This window comes from Pantherophis guttatus, chromosome 2 (genome assembly GCF_059756535.1).
Source record: "Pantherophis guttatus breed Tessera chromosome 2, ASM5975653v1, whole genome shotgun sequence".
Lineage (NCBI taxonomy): Eukaryota > Metazoa > Chordata > Lepidosauria > Squamata > Colubridae > Pantherophis > Pantherophis guttatus.
Window position 1 is genome coordinate 98,931,486 of NC_142064.1, and position 25,050 is coordinate 98,956,535.

General features: G+C 36.0%; 2 protein-coding genes across 6 annotated transcripts in view; one reads left to right on the forward strand and one right to left on the reverse strand.

Annotated features, from left to right (window-relative positions):
• The window catches only part of GTF2E2 (general transcription factor IIE subunit 2), a 34,708-nt gene extending 16,400 nt beyond the window's left edge, over positions 1 to 18,308 (forward strand). The window contains exons 4-8 of the mRNA XM_034410845.3: positions 26 to 133; positions 972 to 1,154; positions 3,887 to 3,980; positions 14,673 to 14,788; positions 16,982 to 18,308. Coding sequence (XP_034266736.1) covers positions 26 to 133; positions 972 to 1,154; positions 3,887 to 3,980; positions 14,673 to 14,788; positions 16,982 to 17,098 — 618 coding nt within the window. The 3' untranslated portion in view covers positions 17,099 to 18,308. The remainder of the gene's footprint in view (positions 1 to 25; positions 134 to 971; positions 1,155 to 3,886; positions 3,981 to 14,672; positions 14,789 to 16,981) is intronic.
• A 2,940-nt stretch (positions 18,309 to 21,248) lies between these two features.
• RBPMS (RNA binding protein, mRNA processing factor) overlaps positions 21,249 to 25,050 on the reverse strand; it is a 114,381-nt gene continuing 110,579 nt past the window's right edge. For 4 of the 5 annotated variants that reach the window (XM_087888305.1, XM_087888300.1, XM_087888302.1 and 1 more), the window contains 2 exons: positions 24,642 to 24,748; positions 21,249 to 23,845 (listed from right to left, as the gene is read on the reverse strand). Coding sequence is in view for 2 of the 5 variants with exons in the window: in XM_087888302.1 (XP_087744428.1) it covers positions 24,703 to 24,748 (46 nt within the window). In the remaining 3 variants the exon portion in view is untranslated. Of the gene's footprint in view, positions 23,846 to 24,640; positions 24,749 to 25,050 lie in introns of those variants that run through there. The other variant, XM_087888303.1, reaches the window with a different exon arrangement.

Below are 25,050 nucleotides of genomic sequence, written 5' to 3' on the forward strand. Positions count from 1 at the left end.
AAAATCAATTGGTTTTTTTGTCTAGACACGACATCAACGTGGTGATACCCATCCATTAACTCTAGAAGAAATATTAGATGAAACACAGCACTTAGACATTGGACTGAAGCAGAAACAGTGGTTAATGAGTGAGGTAACAAAATTCAGGGTACTAGTTTAAATAAATATGATGATCAACTGTTATCAAGTTTCATGCCCAAAACTAGCAATGAAGGCTGTATCAAATATAAGTGTATTGCTTTCTGGTTATACAATTTATATATGTTGTTAACTTTAAGGTTACTTGGCCCTAAAAGTTTGTTTTCTAAGCGTACTGTATATAGTGTCAACGAATTACATGAAGAAAATACTTTACAAGATTTGTCAAGGAATAGAAACTTCATAAACTTTCATTTGTATGGTATTATATATGAATTATTTTTAATGTTGAAATTGTATAAACAAATAGTACATTATATTTGCATGCATGTGTCTATTTGTCGGCTATATCTATCTATCTATCCATCTATCCACACACACACATAAATATATGTATAGGAACATGCACACTTTGTATTCTCAGATATTTTTGTATGATTATGATGTTTTCCATATGTAAAATATTTTGTGCTTTTTACAATTAAAATTAGGTATTTTATTTTCACACACATTTAAAAAATATTTAAGTTAAATTAATACATTTAATAAAGTAAAATATGAAAATAGCCCTGTTTAAAGTATATCAGTACTACTTACAGATACAGCAAAATATGCTATTCTAAGGAGACTGATCAGAGGTGATTCATATAGACATGCCTCAGGCAGATTCTTTTTTGTTGTTAATTTCTCAAAATTATTCAGTCTTCTGTTCATACTGTGATAAACAGTAGCACACACAATTCAATCATTATTAATTTTACAAAGTCCATGTATAGAAAATGGTATGCTATTTCCTATTAGCTGAATTCTTTTTTGTTTTGTTTTCATTATAGGCCCTTGTCAGCAATCCTAAAATAGAAGTTATTGATGGGAAATATGCTTTCAAGCCTAAGTATAACTTAAAAGATAAAAAGGCCCTGTTGAGGCTTTTGGATAAGCATGATCAACGAGGATTAGGAGGAATACTTTTGGAAGATATTGAGGAAGGTCTTCCTAATGCACAAAAAGCAATTAAGGTAAGCAATACTTATCATTGCATCTTTCAAATTTGTCAACTGGTTACAAGACATTTGGATTAGTAACATCTCTTTCAATTATAATGTAGAGCACAGGTCTCCTCTTGAACAATTCAGCAGCTTCTGAATCTGGAAAAAAAAATAGGTCTTTGAATTTCTTTGAATGTACTTATTTATATTTCATATTTATTATGGTCATTAACCAGCACAAGAAAATGGATATTAAAACATTCAAAATGTTGAATAGTTAAGAAAAATAAATACAGACCCAAAAATTATTTAAAGGACAATATTAAATCAGAATACCCTAAATGGCTTCATCAGGTTGCACATATACAATGAGAAGAAATTAAAATTAGCAAACTGGATAATATAAAGTTGGAATATTAGTATAAAATACAAATTTTACGACACTGTAATCCCTTAGTTCAGAGTAGAATCGGGGCAACTGAATGGAGCTGAGTGTTTACTGGTCGGATGCCCTTCCTGACGCCACATGGAGTTTGCAGCAGATACTTTTTCTTTGCGCCCTAAAGGAAAGAAATATCTGCTGCTACCTAGGATTGAATTCTCAATCTTCCGAGTGGGAAATGAGCATTTTCACCACTAGGCCACCATGCCACTAATCTGTATAAAAAAATCCCATGTGTATATGTATTTGTATAGGTTAATATATTTTGTGGTGGCGCAGTGGTTAGAATGCATACTACACGGCTAACTCACTGCTTACTCCAGGAGTTCAATTCTGAGAGGCTCAAGGTGGACTCAGCCTTCCATCCTTCTGAGGTCCCAGATTGTTGCGGGCAATATGCTGAGTCTATAAACTGCTTAGAGAGGGCTGTAAAGCAATGTGAAGCGGCATATAAATCTAAGTGCTATTGCTATATTTGTTTCTTTGTATCAGTTTAAAATACAAATAACGATACATGTACACATATATACATACATTCTTTTTCTCTCTCTGTCTCTCTCATACACACACACACACGTATTCATGAAATAATAACACTATCCAAAAGAGATTTAAGAATTATAAACTTATGTTACAGACCCTTGTCACATCTGAGAAAATGTAGCATAATAGCTGATATAGCATATTCACCTCAAAGCCAATGGTTAATATTAAGACTCAGCCATTTCTGGCTATTCATATCAGGCAGGTTCATTTCTTAATTATTCTTTGCTTGGTTTGCATGTTATTTCATGATTGATGTCAGAAAATAGAAGTTGCTTATAGTGTTGATTATTGATCCTGTTTTTCTAATCAGGAGTGAAGTAATTGGAGCTTTTCCAGGTTCTGTAAAAAACTGGCAATACAGAAGAAATGCTGGAAAAAAATTATGCAGCTGCCGAATATCTCATGAAAAGTGACTGGCTAGATTCAGTAGTCACTAAAAAGAACACATATAAAAAAGACATTTAAAAATAGAAAAATCAGCATTAAAATGGAGATGATTAAAATTGCAGCCATTGCCATTATCATTTTATCAAATCAATGTTACACTGCTGAGCTATATACTGTATGTCTTGTCAAAAGATATATTTAATTCAGTGAAATTTACGTCCAAACAATTATAGCAGTACAGCTTAAATTTAGAAAATTTACAAATGAAAAACTGATGTTGACAGTAATTCCTTAGGATTGTGGCTGCAAAAGATTCTGAATTTTGGCTTTTCACCTCTAAGATGCATTATTATTTTTGATTAAAGCCAAAAGCTTAGGATAACATGTTCTTTCACAAAATGGCAGGTATTGAATTGTATTTTTGTACATATTTGCTCACTTTAGGCTATTTGGCATTGAGAGACCACTGACTAATTTACATAATAGAAACCATATTACATAAAAAGTTTATGAGGATAAATTTTTACTTAATTTTTAAAAACATATTTCTAAATTAGTTGTTCTCTGTGGCACCGTTTCTCAAAGCCACATGAAGCTATTACACATACTCAAAGGGTAACTGGCAAGGCAATTAATTACGCTTTCCTTGTCCAGTATAACAAGGGAAGAACTATCTCCTTTTGGAGCCAATCTTTGTTAATAATCTTGATGTCTATTATCTATTCTTCTAGAGATAATGGCAAAGCTCTGTTACATAATAAGTTTTTCAAAACCTAAAGCAAACAGTCAGTCACTTAGTTACTTTTTCCTAATTTGCTAATCTGTCCTTCAGTAGTGGAGAGGCCCAAGTTCTAGCCCATCCTCAGCCACGGAATCTAATTGGATGGCTTTGGATCAGTCTTCCTCATAGAGAGCAAATAACTAAGAGGAAAAAATATAAGGTATATCATCTTGAGTGGGATAGAAATCTAATAAATAAACCAGGGGTGTCAAACATTGACCTCATGTGACGTATTTGGTCTTTTTCTTTTTTCCCTTTCACTAAACCAGGTGTGGGTTTGGCCAGCACATGATGCATCCGGCCCGTGGGCTGGGAGTTTGGCAGCCCTGAAATAAACACTAAAAATGTGTAAATATAATGGAGAAAGTTATGAATATAATATTTTTGTCCAATCTGTGATAAAATGCTTGCAAATGATACAGATTTGTTACTTGTATACATGGAGCAAATCAACTGCAAGTTTCCACTTCAGTCTGATTCTAAAATGGGCTCTGAGTGCTGAACATTTTTTATATCTATATTTGCAGACACAGTTGTGCGAAATCTTGGCATTCTAGAAATTATAGTTGATATACACTTACCATTCTGTATTTATATTTGAGGCAGGCTTTAGGAGACCAGATCATCTTTGTTACCCGTCCTGATAAGAAGAAAATCCTGTTCTACAATGATAAGAGCTGTCAATTTACAGTGGATGAAGGTTGGTTTTTTCATTCAACTGTAACTTTGCATCTGTGTCATAAATATATATATGCTAAATGTGCTAATTTTATTGTTTGAAATGGCAAAAATATTGTTTGGTTGTGCCTCAGTTCATTCAACATTTAATAACTTGAATTTGAATATGCTATCTAAATAGTCTAGCTTTCCTTAAACTCTGTGGAGAATTACAATATTCCATTATGTTTTCCTCCCATATTCAGAGTTGTACAGGTAGTTCTCAATTTACGACCACAATTGATCCCAAAATTTATGTTGCTAAGTGAGAAATTTGTTAAGTGAGTTTTGTCCCATTTTATGGCTTTTCTTACCACATTTGTTAAGTGAATCACTTCCCCATTGACTTTGCTTGTCAGAAGGTTGCAAAAGATGATCACATGACCCCAAGACATTGCAACCATCATAAATATGAACCAGTTGTCAACCACCCGAATGTAAATCATGTGACCATGGGAATGTTGCAATGGTCATTAGTGTGAAAAATATCGTGTCACTTTTTTAGTGCCATTGTAACTTTGAACGGTCACTAAACAAACTGCTGTAAGTTGAGGACTAGCTGTACATCAGTGTTCTTGATAAACTAGTTTCTAATGTCTGAATACTCTCTATTCTTTGCAAAGAAATCACTAATTGTCAAAGTCAAACTGACAGATCTTTGATAAATTCTTTTATTTGATTTTCTAAAATTTCTAAGTTTTGATCTAGGAATTATAATTTATTTCCTTCCCTTTGAGAGAAACTTAGATTTCACCCAAATTCTTTAAACAAATGTTCTGCATTTAGATTAGATTATTTATTTTCTTCATTTGATCAGTGAGTCTAACGTTTTTGCTAAGATCTTCCTTAACAGAGGTGAAATGATTTATACCTTCCATTAAAGAAGGAAAACATACGAAACAAAAAGAAATGTCTTTTTTGCTATAAGTATGGCTATAAGAATGTTAACCGGGGTGAAATCCAAATTTTTTCCCTGTGAGCGTGGCTTGGTGGGCGTGGCAGGGGAAGGAGACTGCAAAATCTCCATTCCCTCTCCTCCTGGGGGAAGGATATTGCAAAATCTCCATTCCATTCACTCTGGCCAGCCAGAGTGTGGTATTTGCCGGTTCTCCGAATGACTCAAAATTTCCACTACTGGTTCTCCAGAACCTGTTAGAACCTGCTGGATTTCACCCCTGATGTTAATTGTATCCTACAGAATATAACCAAAGCAGAAAATAAAAAGGCAGGTATCTAAAATAGCTCAATAAGGACTGAGGAAAGAAAGAACAGAATGATAACTTGTGGAAGTTTTCTGTTCATAAAGTTCTGCTGAAAAGGAGTGAAAACCGTTTCTAACAGAAGCAGTTGGAATTTTGAACAGAAAAATATAGCCAGTGAGTGTTGGGAGTTGGGGGGGGGGGGAGAAAATTATAGTGACAGACAATGAAACAGAATGACTTGACTCTGGAACAGAAGCTTGCTTTACATTATAACAGTTTGTTGTACTGCCCTACTTGCTTGTGTTCTCAACTTATGACCACAATTGAGCCCAAAATTTCTGTTTTGTAAGTGAGAACAGTTAAGTGAGTTTTGCCCCATTTTACAGTCTCTCTTGCCACAGTTGTTAAGTGAATTACTACAATTTTATATAATTGTTAAGTGAATCAGAAAGACACAGGTGATCACATGAGACCAGGACACTGCAATTGTCATATTTATGTCAATTTCCAAGTGTTTGAATTTTGATCACTTGAGCATGGAGATGCTGCAATGATCATGTGAAAAATAGTCATGTCACTTTTTTCAGTGCCATTGTAACTTCAGTCATTAAACAAACTGTGGTAAATTAAGTAGTAATGTTTGCTTATTTGTTTATTTTTTGCTTATCTTACTTTTCCGGTAAAGAAGTCAGTATATAGGACCACATCATTTTACTCTCAAACCCATGATAGATTGGACTTGAGAAAAAATCACTAGTCTAAAATCACATAGTGAGCTTCCTAATTGTGTGGAGACTTGAGTTTGGATACTGAAGATCTATTTTTTCCTCAGGCATTGGATCAGGAGTTGCATGGTGAGTGGGAGGCCATTCAAATTAAATTAATATATAATAAATAACAAAATAATACATTTGCAGATTAATTTAAAACTATACTATCAAATAATATCAGAGTGAAGGTAGGAAAGTAAATCCTTAAATTAATCTCTAGATGGCAGTATTATCTTATAAGTCCTCTGTGTTGCCTCTATAGTTATTTGACTTTTAGTATTTACATTTAGTATTTAATTATTTTTATTTACTTAGTTGTCATATTTTCATGGCAATTTATAAAAATACATTTTCTAAGTTAATTTATATTTTAAATAGTCACTAATGTCATTTTATATATATGTTAAGTCTGAGCTGATGATGACTAGGCAGGTAAGGGATCTTGAAAATGAGGAAATAATATTGCATGGGAAGTTTTAAATTTTCTTAGTCAATTTCTGATGATAAATCCCTAAAGAAGAAGAGCTGCTACAATTTTTGCATGGGTCAGAATTAAAGCCAATATCCTTCTGAAATTTGTACACGTGCTTAGGGAAGCACATAAAATTTGACTGGAGTGGCCAAACTTTTGCATGCAATTTGTAAATCTGTAGGTGGGTTCCATGTAAAGAAAAGCATGAAGATTAGAACTGCCAGTATCAAAGTGCCTTTTTATAAACCTTCAGGGCAAATACATGTTGAAAGTATGGTTGTTCAGAAAAGGCTATCTATGGGAAGGTTAGAGGGGAAAAAAATACATTGGAACTCTTTGGAACTCTTTACTTTATGAAAATGGTTACAGGGAGAATTAATTATGCATAGAGTGGATGCAACAGCAGGATTGAGCCCATGGTCTAAGAGATTTAAGATCTCAGAATTCATTTCCCCGAAACTCTCTGGGATTATACACACTGACTCTACTTTCTGGATTGGTGTTAGTGCTGTTACCACCCATCTTCCTGGGGAATTAATTCTTTTAATATCTTCCCCGCTGGCCCCAGTATGTGAGGCAGATAAGGAGTCATAGTCTATTAGTGTCTGGCAAAGAGAAGAAAAACTCAAAACACCATTAAAAGAATTTCACATAAAAAACCATCAAGGAGTCTATACATTTGGGACAGATCCAAGGTGTGAGGGATCGGCTGCTCAGTTTCCAATATATATCTATAAAATAACTGATTGCACTGATATAATGAAGTTCACAGACAATAATTTTCAAAGACCAATCAAGTTATAAACTAGTATACAGATAAAAGATCTTATTACAGACTCTTGGCTAAAACATGCCCCTATACCCTAGAGGCAAACAGAATTTCTCTTTGCTTCCATAGAACTCACCAAATAAGGTCAATGGAAAAGCCAGAAGGAGGTTGCAACTTTGCCCCCACAACTTGCTCCCGTTCCCACCACTTTTCTCATGAGGATCCCCCAGGTGGCATGGGGATCTCATATTCTGTAAGCCCCACCTATGGCACTTACCCACTTGTAGATATACCATAGTACCTGCCCCTACATCTATGTAGTACCTGTTCACAACACTCTGCCATCCACTTATCGCTCTTGTCCACCTTCTTATAGCTTTTGCCTGCTGACCTGCTTGCCTGGGAGAAATTTTCAGCAGCATAAGGGAACTCTTCCTGATTCATGCCTCTTCCCACATTGCATTCATATAGGCCATATATTATAGGGTTCTCACCAAACAACTACACAGTGTTTATTAAATGATGGCAACTGGGATTGCCATCATTAAGCAATATGGCCACATGATGTTGCACTTTAGCAATGGAAATTCCAGTCCCAATTGCTGTCATAACCCAAGGATTATCTATATCTTTGTGCCTTTTCTGTCCCTTGCTGATGATGCTTTGGTGATCTTAGCAGAAAGTAAGCACATACGTGCTTACTGCTGTATGTGTATAAGTTGTTTCTGCAGAAAGTTGTGCTGAATGCAGGATTGCTTGTAAGAACTGATATGATTTGAGCACTGGTGATAACAAAGCTTAACTGTAAATTCCAGGGTCTGGGAAAGACAAGGATAATGCTATTACTCTCATATTTATTTCTTTTATTTCTGCAGATCTTTCTCTCTTTTGCCTCCTAATAATGATTCTTCTATATTACACTTCATTTCAGTTTTTAGATTTGTTTCTTGGCACTGTCAAATGATTCTCTTCATCCCTTTTCATGCTAGCTGTAGAATCTCCCTTTTTTCTTCCTTTTTTCCCTACAATTAGGGTTAATCAGCCAAGTACTGTGGGAAGGGTTTAGAAGAAAAAAAAATGCTTGAATAAATGTGATATAGTTGAAAATATATAGGAAAGGATATGTAGCAAACAAGATTTTATTGGGCTACGTTTGGCCTCAAAGCATTAAGTATAGTTTGGCTTAATCAAAATGCTTAATTGGGTAAGTTGAGAACAACCTGAAGTTGCTAATGTTTTGACTTTAGAGTTAAAAACTATAGACTTTTTACTGAGACTTTTACATCTTGCTTATTCCATAACGGTAGTATGTAAGATCAGAGCTATTGTAATGTTTTGGATGTTAGGATATTATGGATAGAGTCTCCTGCTGGAGTAGGGGGTTGGACTAAAAAACCTCCAGGATGCCTTCCAACCCTGTAATTCTATGTTCTGTGTTTGATGTTTCATTTCAATGAAATACAATTTTCACCTCATTAAAGTACTGTTTTGAGTCAATAGGACAATTAATTATTTAAATTGCTTATATTCAGTTTGTTTTGCATGTTTGAGGAGGTTTTCAAGTATTATACTTCCTCTTATACTATCTGTGTTTTTAGTAGAATTACCATAGTAATTAGGGGCCAGCAGCTGCTTTAGTTTTTCCCAGTCATGAGGAGGTAATGCAATAATTATTTTTTCTACAGAGACTATTGAAGCAGTATAATACTTTTTATATAGTCCCATTGTAATTATTTTAAAATACGCTTTCTTTGCAACACTTCTATTTTATAAATGTGGATTTGCCATACTCACAATGTATATGAAACCATAAGAATATAAGACTGTACAAGAAATGTGCAAGGATGAAAAAGAACAACTTCTGTGTAGTGAGGGATGGACATTAGAGCCGGATGACTGATGGGATCAATGGGATGGCAATTGTATGGCAGCTCCTTTGGGCACCTCATCTTTCTTGATACAGAGACTATGTTTTGCCAACTCTAGCACCAGGGATCACTTGGTTGAGGACATTGGAGACTCATTGGTGTTCTCTGTACTCACAAAACACATGTTTACACTAGGATTTGCTTTTAAAATCCAGATACAATATAATATTTCCAATAGATTGCTTTTGGTCCTAAGTAGTTTTGAAGTCTGAAGTAGTAGAATTTTCACGACTTGAGAAGAAATATCCAAGAGCTGGCACTCAGTGTATTGAGTAGAGCTCTATAAAACCAGAGCTCTATAAAAGAAAGAATGTTATGGATTATTGCTTTGGCTTGCACCAGTCTGCCCAAATTATTTATTCAGTACACCAAAACAAATCTTTGCATAGGTAGAAATACTTGAAAGAACTTCCTGAATTTATACTTTACATTTTATTTATGGCTTGTGAACAAGGCCCATTGACAGACTCTGTCTGACTTAATCAGTATGGAATGAAGGGAAATGAAATTGTACCAGCCACAGCCTTGATAAAGGCATTCCAGGAAAGCACTTGAAAAGATATATGGAGGCAGGTTGCCTGCAGTTTATCTGAGTTTTGTTGCTCTTGTCCCCTTTATTTTCTGTGATCAAGAGGCAAAATGTTTGGCTTGAGTAATTTGGGAGTTATTTCAAAGTCACTTTGTATTATAATGCAATTTTAAAAACTTGAATATAGTACAATGAATCTTTTATACTTTGGATCCAAAACAAGTGACGTAGGGAACATGTGGCTGCCGATGGCCAACTTTTTTCCAGTTTGGTGAGGTCATTGTATTCAGGGTTCTCTGGCTTTGCTGCATAATGTTGCCATTGGGGATCAGAAAGCATCAAAGATAATGATGTTATATTTTCTTTTAATGTTAAGGAGAAACAGTGGGATGAGATATTAATGGCAGTAGTTGCCTAGCATATTAAAACTATCAGGTGCAATGGCTGTTTAATATTAATCATCCAAATACACTGAATTAATATTCACAAATATATCAATGCATCAATAGCAAGAAGTAAAAAAAAACCCCAACCCTAAGTATTGTGAAATAAATCCCAAACCCATGTAAAGTTGTTGTGGTGGTGGTGGTTGTTATTAGGGCCTCATAAAAGAATGATAGGATGAAAATACAATCCACAAAATTAAATAAATAAATCAAAACCAGTATATCAATCATAGAATGTTTAATCAACTGAGAAACAGCAGATGCTTTTACAGGTAGTCCTTGACTTCTAACCATTTGTTCAGTGACAGTTTGAAATTATGATGGTGATGAATAAAGGGACCTATGATCCCCTCAAAATTCTGAATATTGCAGCACTCTGCAGGCACATGACAAAAATGTGGGCACTTGTCAGTGTGCCTGATCTTACTATCATGGGAGTGCCTCAAGTTTTCCCCATTGCAGGTTGGGAGGCCTCAGCCAGCTAGGCACACCAGTATATGGGCCTTTCCCCCTTTCCATCACTTTCCATCACTCTTCTGGAAGACTGGACCTCTACCCCACCCCACCACTTCCCCTTCCCACCATTCCCAGAAGGCTTTGGCCTTCTCACTATCCCGCCACATAGGTCTGCTTACCTTCTCTTTCCGTGCAGCTGCTGACAAGTGTGGCTGAACAACATTAGGCGCAATTACTGTAGAAAACTAGGCAATGCAGTTTTTCCAAAAGAGGAAAGAGCCTCAGAACATCGTAACAGATGGCATTTTGCTCGTGATGTTTTTGAGGCTCTTTCTAGCCTTCAGAAATATTGTAAGAACAGGTACTCGTCTCAACTGCAATGGAGAGAGCTGCAATTGCCGTTATTGAGCAAGACAGTCACATGATTGACACATAACCTGGATTGTGGACTCAATTGTGATCCTACTTTGTGAACTCAATTGTGGTTCTAAGCTGAGAACTATCTGTATATCCTTCATTGACTTGAATAGTGTGATTAGGCTGAGAGATTCCATTTGCCAAAGTGCCAATAAGTTTATTAGGAAATGAATTTGATCTATTAGTTAAAACCCATTGGGTTAAAAAAACAAAACAATATAGACACCCAATAAGCTAAGTCCTCATTCAAACAACAATGTACTATAACTCAGTCCAGAATAACAAAAATCTATAGGTTTTACCAATCCACAGGCTATAGCCACTCTCCTGTACAGGTTATCCTTGAGTGAGTTGCAACCATTTATTCAGGGACAGTTCAGACTCAACAATGGCACTAAATGTGATCATAGTTTAGGCTCTCGGCAATTGACACTGAATTACCGTTGCAGCATCTCACGGTCATGTAATCACCATCTTCTTTCCCTCTCGGCTTCCCACAAGCCAAAGTCAATGGGGAAGCTAGGAGGAGGTTGCATCTCATTCCTGCTCCTGCTTTTTTGCCTATGTGTCCATAATCTATAGATCCACCCGCAGTACCTGCCCACACTTCATTGTGCTTGCCTGTAGCATCCACCCTCACCCTATAGAGCCTGCCCATAGTATCTGCCTGCCTATGCTCTGTAGTGCCAGCTTTGACACGGGTCCATAGCACCCGCCATCCTGCTTATGTCAGACTTCTGCCTCTTCTCAGTTCACAATCATGTGTGGTCCTCCCTTAACAACAGCAACCAGGACTGCCAGGATTGCAGTTGCTAAGGGATGTGGTCACTTAGCACTGCATTTTATATCCGCATTGCTTATGATAAAAATTCCAGTCCCAATTTCCATTGTAATCCAAGGACTATTGTATTGTCATTAAGAAAAAATAACAAAAGACAAAAAAAATAATCCTCTTCCATTATGTAGGCATATCTCCAAACACCAGCTGCATGTCAGCTTCGGACAGCGATCTAAAAAGCACACATGGTTGGACTTTAGTGCAGTGGTAAAATGAAGAAAGTGAATAAAGTGAATGAAATTTTAAAAGAGAAAAATAAAATGTAATTAAGGGAATGGTTAGGAGGAATGAGGACACGTGGGGAATTGGAAGAGGTTCTAGAAGGAAAACGGTTGTCTTGGTTAAATTATAGCCAAGTGGAACAATGGACTAAAAATTGGATAAGAGAAAATGGAGAGTGTAGAGAGTTAACGAGGTTTGAGGAATTAATTGAAAAAAATCAAACTGTAAAGGAAGAAAATAAAGGGATAAAAGGCTTAATGAGCGGAATCTATAAAATATTGTTGGAGGAAGAGGAGAGGGGAAATTTAGGAAAGATGGTATGGGAAACCGATTTGAAGATACAAATAGGGCAACAGAGTTGGGACAGAATTTGGCAACAAAGAGTGTTGAGAAATATGTCAGTAAGAATAAAAGAGAATTACTACAAAATGGTATGGAGGTGGTACTTAATTCCGGTTAGATTAAGCAATATGAATCAGCACTATTCAGATAACTGTTGGAGAGGTTGTGGGGGAAAAGGAACGTATTTACATATGTGGTGGGATTGTAAATTTGTGCAAAAATTGTGGAAGATGGTGTTTAAGGAGATAGAAGAAATTGTAGGAATAAAGGTAGAAGAGGCACCAAAGGTAACATTACTTTCACTATTGGAAGATATAAAATGTAAAAAAGAATTGATAATAAATTTGTTGACCGCAGCAAGGTTAATGATTTCTAGGAACTGGAAGACACAAAGGGTTTATAGTTTAGAAGAATGGTACAAGGAAGTGTGGGATATTGCCATAAATGATAAATTGACTTGCAATATTAAAGTAAGGAGGGGCATAATGAAGGTAAACGAATTCAATGGAATCTGGAAACAGTTCCTAATATATGTGTTTTCTGGAGGAAGAGGGATACCACCACCAGAAGTAGCTTTAAGATTCTGGAAGCAGGAATGATCCCGAGGGGTGGGGAAGCACTCGTTGATTGTTTGTATTCTGTATATTGTTATATATTATATATTATGATTCATGTATATTATGTATGTTAATTTTTTTTTATATGTTAATAATAAAAAAAATATGGGAAAAAAATGAAATCTAAAATTTGTTACTACCGGTTCTGTGGGCATGGCTTGGTGGGGGGGGGGTATGTGACTGGGGGGGCGTGGCCGTTTTTTTTTACTTTTAAAACCATTTTTTCTATAACCTCTTCGGTGAAGAGTTTGTAGAAAAAATGCTTTCAAAAGGCTTTGACGATCCCAGCTGAGCCGCACGATCATCAGAGGCTTTTTTTTTACTTTTAAAAGCATTTTTTTGGCCGAAAAGGTTGTAGAAAAAATGCTTTTAAAAGTAAAAAAAAAGCCTCTGATGATTGTGTGGCTCAACTGGGCATGGGAAGGGGGCAGGGATTTTTGCTACCGGTTCTCCGAACCACCTGCCTCCATCGCTATCGGATCGGGCGATCTGATCCGAACCGGGAGCATTTCACCCCTGCTTTAGTGGCTATTTGAGATCACCAAACTTTTCTCTTAGCCCAAAAAAAGTAAATCTGCTCTGAAATCTCAGCATCAAATATTGATTGATGGGGCTCTAGTTTTGGCTAAACTATTCACATGTATGCATTGCACACTTCAGATGTCAGCCAATTGGTGTAAATCTGTTATAGTTCTGATCTTGAACCTCAAAAGTCCAGCAAACTTGCCCAGTCAGCCTGCCGAGCATTGTGAGCAATACCTAGGGTTGAAGGGCATTTCCTGTCTCCAGAGAAAACGTTTCCTTCCTTAAGTCTGCATTTGACTTAATTCTCAGAAAGAGGTTATGGGGAAAATTATCTGCCTTCTCAATCATCCAGCCACATTTTGCTCTAATTATGAAATTGAGCAATAACAACACTGCAGATTTGCTGTAACTTTCAATGCCCTTTGTATTTCATAGTCCTATATCCATTCAGATGTGGGTGAATCTGGACTGCATTTAGGCTCCAATTCTCTTTAGCTTTAAAATAAATTCATTAAATAAAGCCCTTCTTCATTAGGTAATAGCAACAGCACTTAGACTTATACACCGCTTCACAATGCTTTGCAGCCCTCTCTAAGCGGTTTACAGAGTCAGAATATTGCCCCCAACAATCTGGGTCCTCATTTTACTGACCTCAGAAGGATGGAAGGCTGAATCAACCTTGAGCCAGTGAGAATTGAACTGCCAAACTACTGGCAAGCTGGCAGTCAGCAGAAGTAGCCTGCAGCACTGCATTCTAACCATTGTGGCACCATGGCTCTTATAAACATAACCCAGTCTGGGAGTAGAGTCAGATCCCAAGAGATTGATGGAACTCTTGAGAGTGGGAATTGGTATTTACTTTGCTCTTTTTTATTCACTGTGGCACAAATATTTAATAGTAATTATGATTGCATATATTTAAACATTAAATCATTTTGTGATTATCTAATTTTAGTTCTTCTGTCTTAGATTTCTTGTATGCTAATATTTACGTATCTTGACCCCGTTTTCTTATTCTGTACAATTCTTCATAAAGGTTATGCTTGTTGTTACTATTTTATATAGCAATGTGGGATGTCAGTTGAGCAGTATAATTATGAAAGGAGTAAGGAAACTAATGAATATTCATTTTGGGATTTTAGAATTTCAAAAACTTTGGAGGAGTGTTCCTGTGGATTCTATGGATGAAGAGAAGATAGAAGACTATCTGAAACGCCAGGGTATTTCCTCTATGCAAGATGTAGGCCCAAAGAAATTAGTAAGCAACTTTCTATAAGCCTTTTCTTTCATCAGAATGAATACACTTAATTTATAGGAAATGAAGATATTTTAAGCATGCAAGAGGGAAAGATGAATGGATTGCTTAAGAGAATGAGATTACAAGGCAATTGACTGGATCCATTTTCCTAACATTAAATGAGGCAGTTCTCTCACTTGGGTCTTATTTTAGTTTAGAGGCTTCACTGGTATCCATGATAGCAATCCACTGCTCCTGCAGAGAAATGACTTGGTTCCTTCCTGACTACTGCTGCTTGCTTTGGACAGCATAGATTCCTAAGACAAAGATCGACTAATATTGACCCATATGTGAACTGCCCACAAGAGAGGAATGTTACATGCACAGAAATTCAAAAATATCCTGAAATATGGTTTCGCATAGAGATCTGTCTTTCTCCCACTGTCCAGCATGAAGAAAATTCCCTAAAATTCAAAAGGAGCAGAATTACAAATCCTTTCAAATACTACCATATGATTTCTTTAGCAAGTGCTTAATAAACTGTACAGTCTGGCCATTGTGTATATTTAAAACCACATGCAAGTGCCTTGGCTTCTTGGAAAAATAAGAGGTACAAAAACAAATTTGGATCACAAAGCCATTTTTAAAATAATGCTAATATGAGAGAAGTGGGGACATTTGCAGGAGTGCTTAACTGTCCTCCCACCACCACCTAAATTAATGTATAAATTATAAGCCTTGAAGTGAGAGCAACTGAATTTGCACATTTGTTCAGATAATATCTGGTCTGGCCTTCAGTCTTCAAGAATGAAAATTCTTTTGAGATTGGAACTTGTAAGTTCTATATAGCTCTAATTTATCCCTATTCCACAATAAAGACAAAGAATTGGCTTTTCCCTTTTGAAAAAAGAAATAGAGACTCTGATACTTAGAAAGTGAGGTGAGTGTTTGGCAATACAAGAGTTGTAAATTATGAACTAGAAAGAATGGTCAGGGGAATGCGGTTCACTCTTCCTCTGTTTTTTGTGCCTTTGCTCAGTACTACCAATCAGTTTTTTGCAAGAATCTGTAACAATGGTGTGTGCTCTTAGTTTAAACATTTCGGTTCTTACAACTGTAGGGCTTGTGTGCACCTTAGAAAGCTGAGCCTCAATGGGAGGTTAGTGTATGTAGCTTTGTGTAGAAATGGATTTGTTTAACAAAAGCATTGCAATTCTGAAAGACACATATACTTGTTTACTTATTTGCTTACTTCATTTCTATATCAAAATCTTTTGGGGATTGGACAGAAACAAAGTAGATGTCTTAAACTTTCTAATTTAAGATAATCATTTTGTCCCTTAATCCCCTAATGGAAAATTTCAGTCTTGGGATGGGGTGGGATTGCTCAGGACCTCTCCGAGCATTTTTTAAAAACTCATGCCCTCATGAGTAATAGCCAAAACATTTTGCCACACTGCTTCAAAAACTGATATTGGGTAATTTCCAATTATTTCTGGATCAAACACCTGTGTATTAGTGGATGGTTTACCTATATAGTTTATGTTCTACTTATTTAAAAGGGGGTTATGTACAATTTTCTAAAGGCTCAAATAGGTTTCATTGTTTATTTCTGATATTTCTATGCTGTCTACTCCCAAGCAGAGCAGCTGTGACAGCAGGAACCAAAATTTTTAAAAAGCAACAGGAGAAAGATTATGTAAATGATTACACATGCTTTTGCATTTAGACTTTATTTGGCTTTGGGTCAAAATTTAATCTCTCCTGAAGGTCAGATGATTATTATGCAGCCTTTCTATTAACCAACGGGAATTTTCAAATCACTTACAATATATCAGTTTCATTATCTAACTTAAAGAATGCAACAGATGATGCATTTTGAAATTTAGAGTGTGTTTATTTTTTCTTGCTGGCAGCTGGCCATAATCAAATTGTGATTTGGTTTGAACAAAATTAACAAAAAACAATAACACTCTATTAATCATAATTGAAAGAGTCCAAAGAGGCAGACTCCAAAACAAAGATTCCTTTCCAGCACTCTGTCCGTGAGCCAGTGTTCCCCTCTCTGTGGCAGCTCATCATAGGAATAGTGGGGAGCAAGATATTCCACAGGTGGGGGACTACAATTGAGAAGGCTGTATTATGGGATCCTTACCTGTGAAAATCCTTCGGGAAACAGGGCTCTCATGAATGTGACTATATTTCTTCTTTTAGGTTCCTATCCAGAAGAGGAAGAAGCCAGCATCTCAGAAGAAACGGAGGTTCAAAACTCACAATGATCATTTAGCTGGTGTATTGAAGGATTATTCCGATGTAGTTCCTGGCAAATAAATTGGTCTCCTGAACTGAACTGTTATGTTGATGTGGATGCTTAGGACACAGATGTCTTTTGTATATCTGATGTGGTTCTTTCCTCTTCCATTTCTGTAGCAGATGAAAAGTAACAACTTTTGGGATCAACAATAAACTATTCATCATAACATTTACTTTACTGGTTAATATAAACTTGGATCAGAGCCATACATTATCAGTAGACTTCTGATATTGGGGGTGAAATATATTTAGCATGTAATGCTGAGGTTCATGTTCATCAGTTGAAATTTCTTTGAAGAATTTTTTGGCATTCTATGGGAATTTTATTCAGATGGGCTAACCTAGATAAATGTGATATTTTTGTTGTCAAGAAAACATGTTTATAATAAAATCATTCAAAAAAGTTGAAGATTTTTTTACATGTTTTCCATGCTTTTTGACTAAATAGCAGCTAAAAAGTGACACTCCATGTAGACAGATATTATTTTAGGTAATAGTTTAAGATGAAGCCTTTATTTAGAAATGTAAACTCTTTTTTTTATACTCATTTTTTTTCTACAAAGTGACATTTCTTGTATTATCCTGAAGTTTCCATTCAAATTTTCAAGACTATTTCAGTTGGTTGTTTCTGCAGGTACCAGTTACATCACGGTGCCCATGCAACATCTTCTAAATTGTGTTAACATTCCATTTATGTCAGGAATTCTTGAGCTAAAATATACCTCCAAATAAATCATGAAACTGTTACAAGAAAACATAGGATTTGCAATGGTCTTCCCAGTTCCTAGTTGTTATTGAAAATCGGTGGGGAGATCCCAAAGTACAATGCAGGCCAAGAAGTCTCAGAATGTTTCTGAGTTGGAAGAGTTCTATTAATGAAGAGTGAGAATAAATTCCAAAAGCAAAGCTACAGTAACTCAGCTGGCTACAGAAAATGTCTGCCAAAGGAGGTATTACAAAGTACTGCCTGAAAGCGTATCCAAACCTCTGCCCCTGTGTATCTTCTTATCTTGAATCTGTAAATAACTGCACGTAAATTGTAAAGTATGCATTGAAATTTGTAGAACACTGTTGTGTGTAGTTTTGTATCATGTAGAAATTTTGCCATTTTCTGTTTGCTTAAGGATTTATTGAAGTGTACAATTTGACCAAGGGTGCCTAACTTTTGCACACAAGTGTATTTGTATTGTTTGTGAGTTACTTTAGAATTAAAAAAAAATTGAGACAAGCCTGCTTCTTCATATGTAGTGATAGAGTGACCTTTCATTATATGACTGCTGGCTGTGATGAAAGAGAAAAAAAGAGCATGAGTTGGGGGAAGTGAAGGTAAGAATATGTTTCTTCCCAATTATTGGAATGTATAATTCATTTAATATGGGTAATTGATTTAATATGAACAAATTGTGTGTTTATACCTTGTTCTAGAGAAGTGAAAGATAATGAAACAAAAAATGGCTACGGTAGAAATAGTTTTAGTAATTGATAATGATATTATTAATCAGGCAGTAAGCGAATCTTATTAAATATGGAGAGGAAATTTAAGTATGAATTTTCTTTTGGCTTTAAAGATTAAACTGAGCAAGGAAACTGGAAGAATGCGGCTTGAGCATAGATAGCCTTACTGAAAAAAGCTTGGCTTCATAAAAAGAGAGCGTAATTTTTTAATTGGATTAGTTTGGTGGTAAAAATACAGATCTGTTAGCTGTTACTGAGCAAATTAGTAATTTAATTTCTTCTGCTAATAATTATAATTTTATGAAGTAAGTCATGTAAAGGAAGAACTACTGTAGCAAGATTTTGTATGTTTGCTAGAGAGCACTGGTATAAAGCTGTTTGTAATGCATTTGATATATTCATCATAGTCCTTCCAAGCTTCTAGAGAATAGAGAAAAGCAAGTGGATTTGGAGAAAATGTGTAAACAATGCCCATTTGGCTCTTCCTGTCACTTTCTGTAGCACAAAGAACTTGGTGAGAGGACACGAGAGAATGCCAGGCTTTCAGGACTGATGATGGAAAAAGATTTGAAAATAGCAATAATCACAAAGTCATAGTGGTAACATTGTTGTTTCCATCTTGAGACTTGGTGTCAGGTAGTTGCAAATGTGTTGGCATGAATCTTTTACTATCCTACTGCTCAGAGACCAGCAGAGGCATATGCTTGGCTTGGTTAAAATAAATGTAGGTATTTCACCATCAGGAACTTTAATACCTTTTTCTATTACAGTGTCAGGTAGAAGACGATTAAATCTTGGTTTTACAATTCAGATATTGGAAAGTCCTGTTGTTAATTATTTCTACAATACTTCAGTCACTTTGCTTGAAATATGGGGGACATATATAAAAGAAAGAGTTTTTCCAGCAACTGGACCTCAGTTTCTTCACCTGGCCAAACTTCTATAAATTGTACTGAACTGAAAATGGTCTGTGGGCCTTATAAACTAACCCACAAATGTTACACAACTATTTGCATACAAGAAAGAAGCAAATAATCTGCATGGAGATTTGAATAGGAACTCAGGATGAATCCATTATATTTATGCTTACTGATATACTATACATGTACAAGTAGCCCTCGTTTTATAATCACAACTGAGCCCAAAATTTCTTTTGCTAAGCGACACAGTTATTCAAGTAGTTTTGCCCCATGTTACGATCTTTCTTGCCACAGTTGTTAAGTGAATCATGGCAGATGTTAAGTTAGTAACATAGTAGTTAAATGAATCTGGCTTCCCTGTTGACTTCACTTGTCAGAAGGTTGGGAAAGTGATCACATGATCCCAGAACACTGCAACTGTCATAAATATGAGCCAGTTGCCAATCACCCAAATTTTGATCATGTAAACCATGGGGATGCTGCAAAGGTCCTAAGTGTGAAAAACAGTCAAATCTCTCTTCAGTGCCACTGTAACTTTGAACGGTCATTAAACAAAAGGTGGTGAGTTGGTTGAGGTTGAGAGCTCAAAAGGTTGAGAGCTACTTGTGTACATTCAGATGTTTTTTCATCTGTAGGTGCCCTTTTTCTCTTTCCTGTAGCATCCTTAAGCATGGAATTTCATTTCTGTGTCTGGTAGTGATTAATTGATAATACAGTCCTTGTCTTGAAAGGCAGGTTTTGAGGATCCATGCCATGCCTCCTTATCTCTTCCCTCTTCCATAATAAATGCAGGACCAGTCAATTGGAAGAATAGGTTCTAGCTCAGTTTAGTATCAAAGCTACGATGTGTTCTTTCTAAGAATGTGTCTGTAATGATTTCACATTATGAAGGATACCATATGTAGTCATTCTCATTTGTTATCATTTGTAAAACAATTATTCTTGTATTGTTGATCTTCTTCAGTGCATATGCATGCCCATGCTGCATTTAACATTTTATATAACATCTGCATAAGCTTGTGCTCTTAACTTGTTGAGTGCAGGAGATCAGTGACTCATTACAAATGTCTAGCTTGGGAACTAATATAGTAGATTCTCTCAAATTGTATGTCTATGAAGATTCTCAGCCATTCAAGTCATGGTTGTCCCAAAGGTGCTTTTTCAAAAGGCAACTGGACTTTCTTTGTTTTTCCTTAAAAATGTTTCGCTTCTCATTCAAGAAGCTTCTTCAAATCCTCTCGAGTTGATTTGGGGCAAGGCTTCTACCCAGTTTTTTGCCATGGTCAATAGGATGGGGTATTTAGCATTGGGAGGGTGCTATAAGGAAGAAGTCCTTTTAAAATTGAAGATGGGATTTTGGAGTGGTTTTTCTTAGCCTCTCCTATTTGAACTTCTCTCAATCTCCTAACAGAGAAGATGGGTTTTTTTCCTTTTTTTTCTGATGGTTTTCTTATTTTCTATGATTTTATTCTGTAGGAGTAAGTTGCAGGATTTGGGAGGAGAAGGTTAAGGACAAGTTCTGAGAGGGTGAGTTGTGTGATTTGTGGAGACTATACCTGTCATGAGTCTCAGAATCTGGGGTAACCTTTAGGAGGTACCTGTGCCAACACTGACTTGTAGCTACTATTGAAACATGTTCAGGTTTTTCCAATTAACTATTGACGAGGGAAGTATAAATGAAAACTGAGTTTGGGGGTAAGGTATTAAAATTAAGTATTATCACTGATTGTCAGAGATTCTGATTTCCTCAAATGGATACAAGTAAATAAACAGACATGCTAGCATAGACCATATTTTTATTTTATTCATTGCTTTTATTTTTAGAAAATTATAATAGAAAAGTATCTTTTAACAACTTTTTTTCTTTAAAAAAAATCATAGACAAATTGGAAGCATTGTATAATTCAGTCACTGCCCGTAAAAGGCCGTAGAGAAAAGTCAAGTGTTTTATGAAACAATCCAGCACAAATCTTTTTAGGGTTGTTTAACCACCTACAGTTACATTTTAAATTTGTTCAATTTATCCATATTGTTTGTTTAGTAATGGGTATTTTTCAGTTCCAACTTGGGTTTCTTCTGATGTGTTCAGAGTACAACTCTCAGGAGTAGCAGCTGCATCACATCCAGAGAACAAGCCAAGCAACCCTCTTGCAAGTATGCATTCTTAAAGCCTTTTATATTTTGACATATAATTTATATTTCTTACAAAATAATGTATCTTATTTCAGGATAGGTGATTGATAATAATCCTGGCAGAGAAGCTGCTTCATGAAAATTTGATCCTACTAACCCTATTGGCTTCCCTACTAAGCAGGCCAGCAAAGTCAGACTTGTCACTATTGTAAAATCTCTGGGCTAGCAGCTGGAAGGAGAACAGTTAGGGATTTCTGGTATTGGCAGTCTTCAGCAATAGAGGGAAGAATAATTTTATGCGAATGATTGATCCAAGAACTCTTCTGCCCTAGGTAGTTGCATTCCAAGCTGTCCAAAGAACAGCAGGTGCAACCTTGTGCACTCAGAAGCAAGCCCTAATCAATTCAAAAGACCACTTATTCATGTAAAGTGGAAACAGGAAGCAGATTTTTAAAAATTCAGTAATTCAGGTCATTAGCTTCTAAGAGGTGCACCCTTTAGCTACAGGTGAATTTGTGAGTCACACCTGAGCTAAAGCTGATCTGTGGGAGAGTTCTCTTCAATAGAAAGAAAACAACTCTTTTTTTCAAAAAAATAAAAATTAAAACACGATTTTTCCAGAGTCCCATTGTAGCACTAAAGTCCACCTAGACTGGGTAATGTCATATGGCTACAGGCTGCAGCTGTTATCTGGCTCCTAAAGATAAACCTCTTCAAGAAAGTGGAAAGTTTGAAGTAGCTTTTCCTTGGCAAGCTGTGCCTGAAATCATTCCCAGTATTGCTCTGTTTCTAGAAAGGCAGCTTTATCTATTGTCCTCTTTTTCCCCCAAGAGCACAGACATACAGTAGGTGAAGTTGAATAGCTATTTAAAAGTGGGCACCTGAAGATTTCTCCCCAGCAGGGAATTCTGACCATGAGAGCAATCCTTTACATGGGGCTGCTACTGCTGCCACCTCAAAAACCACCATCTGGCATCAGTGCATAGATTTGGGGCTGACTACATACGCCTGCTACTGAGATTACCTAGGAAAAATCAAGAATAGCTGGCAAGCCAAATATCCCAAGGTTGGCCATTTCATTAGAATCGGATTCAGCAAAAACCTTTGGCGTTTTTCATAGGCATGAGGTGCTGGGATCAACAATTGAAGTTCAATTTTCTGATCCATGGTCCAGTCACCCCTTACCTTCCCCAAAAATATGATTAACAATAAATGACCAGAACCAGTTCGCTTTATATCTGGAACAAAATCACAAAACTAAACTACCTTCCAAAGATACACACACATACACACACAGTGTATAAGTTGTTATAAAAGTAGATGCTACAAACTTGATTTAGAGTACATAACTTCCTGGGCAGCTTGGTCATCCAGGATGGGTTCTCATAAATACCAGGGTTTTTTTTTCTTTTTCCTTTTCCAAATAATACACACAACTGCATGAGATATATTTGTCTGAAGAGAAGTATACTATGATAGACACAGTTGCAGAAATGTTCATAATTATGACTGCACATTTTCATTCATAATAGAAATTGCCTTTCTACTTTCTACAGTGTACTACTTCTTCCCACACAATTGCGTATCCAAATATAGAGGGGAAAAAATACAGCAGGAACTAGCGATCAGGCACCGCTAATGTACAGCACATCAACTGTTACAATCATGAAAAAGCTATTATATTGCTGATTGTCTTGCTCAATAATTTGGCACAATTAGGCGAAACATGAAAATAACTATTACAGGAATACACTTCATATATTTAAAACACACCATCTCAGGCTCCAAAACTTGATAACCAAAATGTCTGTGCATTTCAAACAATACACTTTTTAAAAAATCTGAACCAGATTTAAAAACATGCCTTGAACATGCATCTTAAAAGGGTAGGAAAAGAGATTATACATATTTAAAAATCAAACATATACAGTAATCAGTTCTTCCACCCAAGGTACAGTCCTCTTACTTTAAATGCTTGGTATAAAAAATAGTTATTCTCTTTGCTGCTCTGCTTGAAAATAATTTTTTCAAACAAATTCATTCATGCTTATAGAATTTAAACTTTTATACAATGTAGAAGAGGAACATATTATTATTATTATGGTTCATCACATAGTCAACCAGATGTTTAGACTGGATTTGGCATTTTTATCATTATTATTCAATATTTCTATTTTATTTTTAAGAAGATGTGTGATAGAGGCTGTGGCAAAGTCTTGAAGGAATCCACGCTTGTGTGAGGTTTTTTTTTTTAAGCCTGTAAAAAAGAAAAGACATGCTTATGAGAAAACAACAACACAATCAAAGCTCCCAAATGGCCAGAAAGCCGAGAACAGTCTTCCCAAACCTGGAGGGCATTGTTAAAGGGAAATTCAGAGAATGACAATTAGAATATAGTGGATGCCAAAATGGGAAGAGATAGCGAAGGCTAATACTAAAGAACTGGATATTGAATGGAGGTAAGCAGGTGGTTTATACTTCCATGTTAAACTGCTGGAGTACTTACCATGAAAATGCAGTAAATTAAGCCACAGTCTAGGACTATAATGTGTACTGCTTTAATGTATAAGCACAATAGCAAAATAATAATAATAATAACCTTATTGACCCTTACTATGGCTGATGGAATACAGTGGTGCTTGAAAGTTTGTGAACCCTTTTGAATTTTCAATATTTCTGCATAAATATCATCTAAAACACAATCTGCTGTTCATACAAGCCCTAAAACTAGATAGAGAACCTAAATAAACAATTGAGTAAAAAAATACCTGTCCACCTATTTATGAAACAAAGATCTAAAGCTACATCAGTAGTGGGTTTCAATTTTGGCCGCTACCGGTTCGCTCATACGCAGAGATGTCCAAGCAGCTGGGCAGAGCCTCCCGCTGTCGCCACCGGTTCATCCGATCCGGGGCAAATCAGTAGCAACCCACCACTGAGCTACATACTGTATTAGTGTAGAAGCCTGTTTCCAACATTGAAGAGATATGAAAAGATTTTTGATTCATTCAAGATAAAGCGTATTTTTATAATTGCAATAGATGTTGACTTACCGACCACACTGCAATTTGGAAGATAAAGGTAAGACATCAGTAGCGATTTTGGAAGAATGCATTAATACCCACAAGACAGAGTGTAGCCGCCATCACACACCTGATACCTAAGGCAGAGATAAATGTGTCATCAGAAACTCTATTTATTATATGCCGAATTTATAAGTATCACTAATTAATATATGCTACACATTTCTCTTGATTACCTGCCAATCTTATTCCTAAAAATGGAGACCAATTGAGAACAAATTGCCTCAGGCCACTCAAAAAAGATCTCTGTCTTACACAATCTCTTAAAAGTCAAATATGCTTCAGCTTAGGAAGGAGCCCGAACATTGTAACTTTTACACAGGATCGTGAAAACAATTTTCCCTGCCAACATACAGGGTTTGGATAATAGATAAAGATA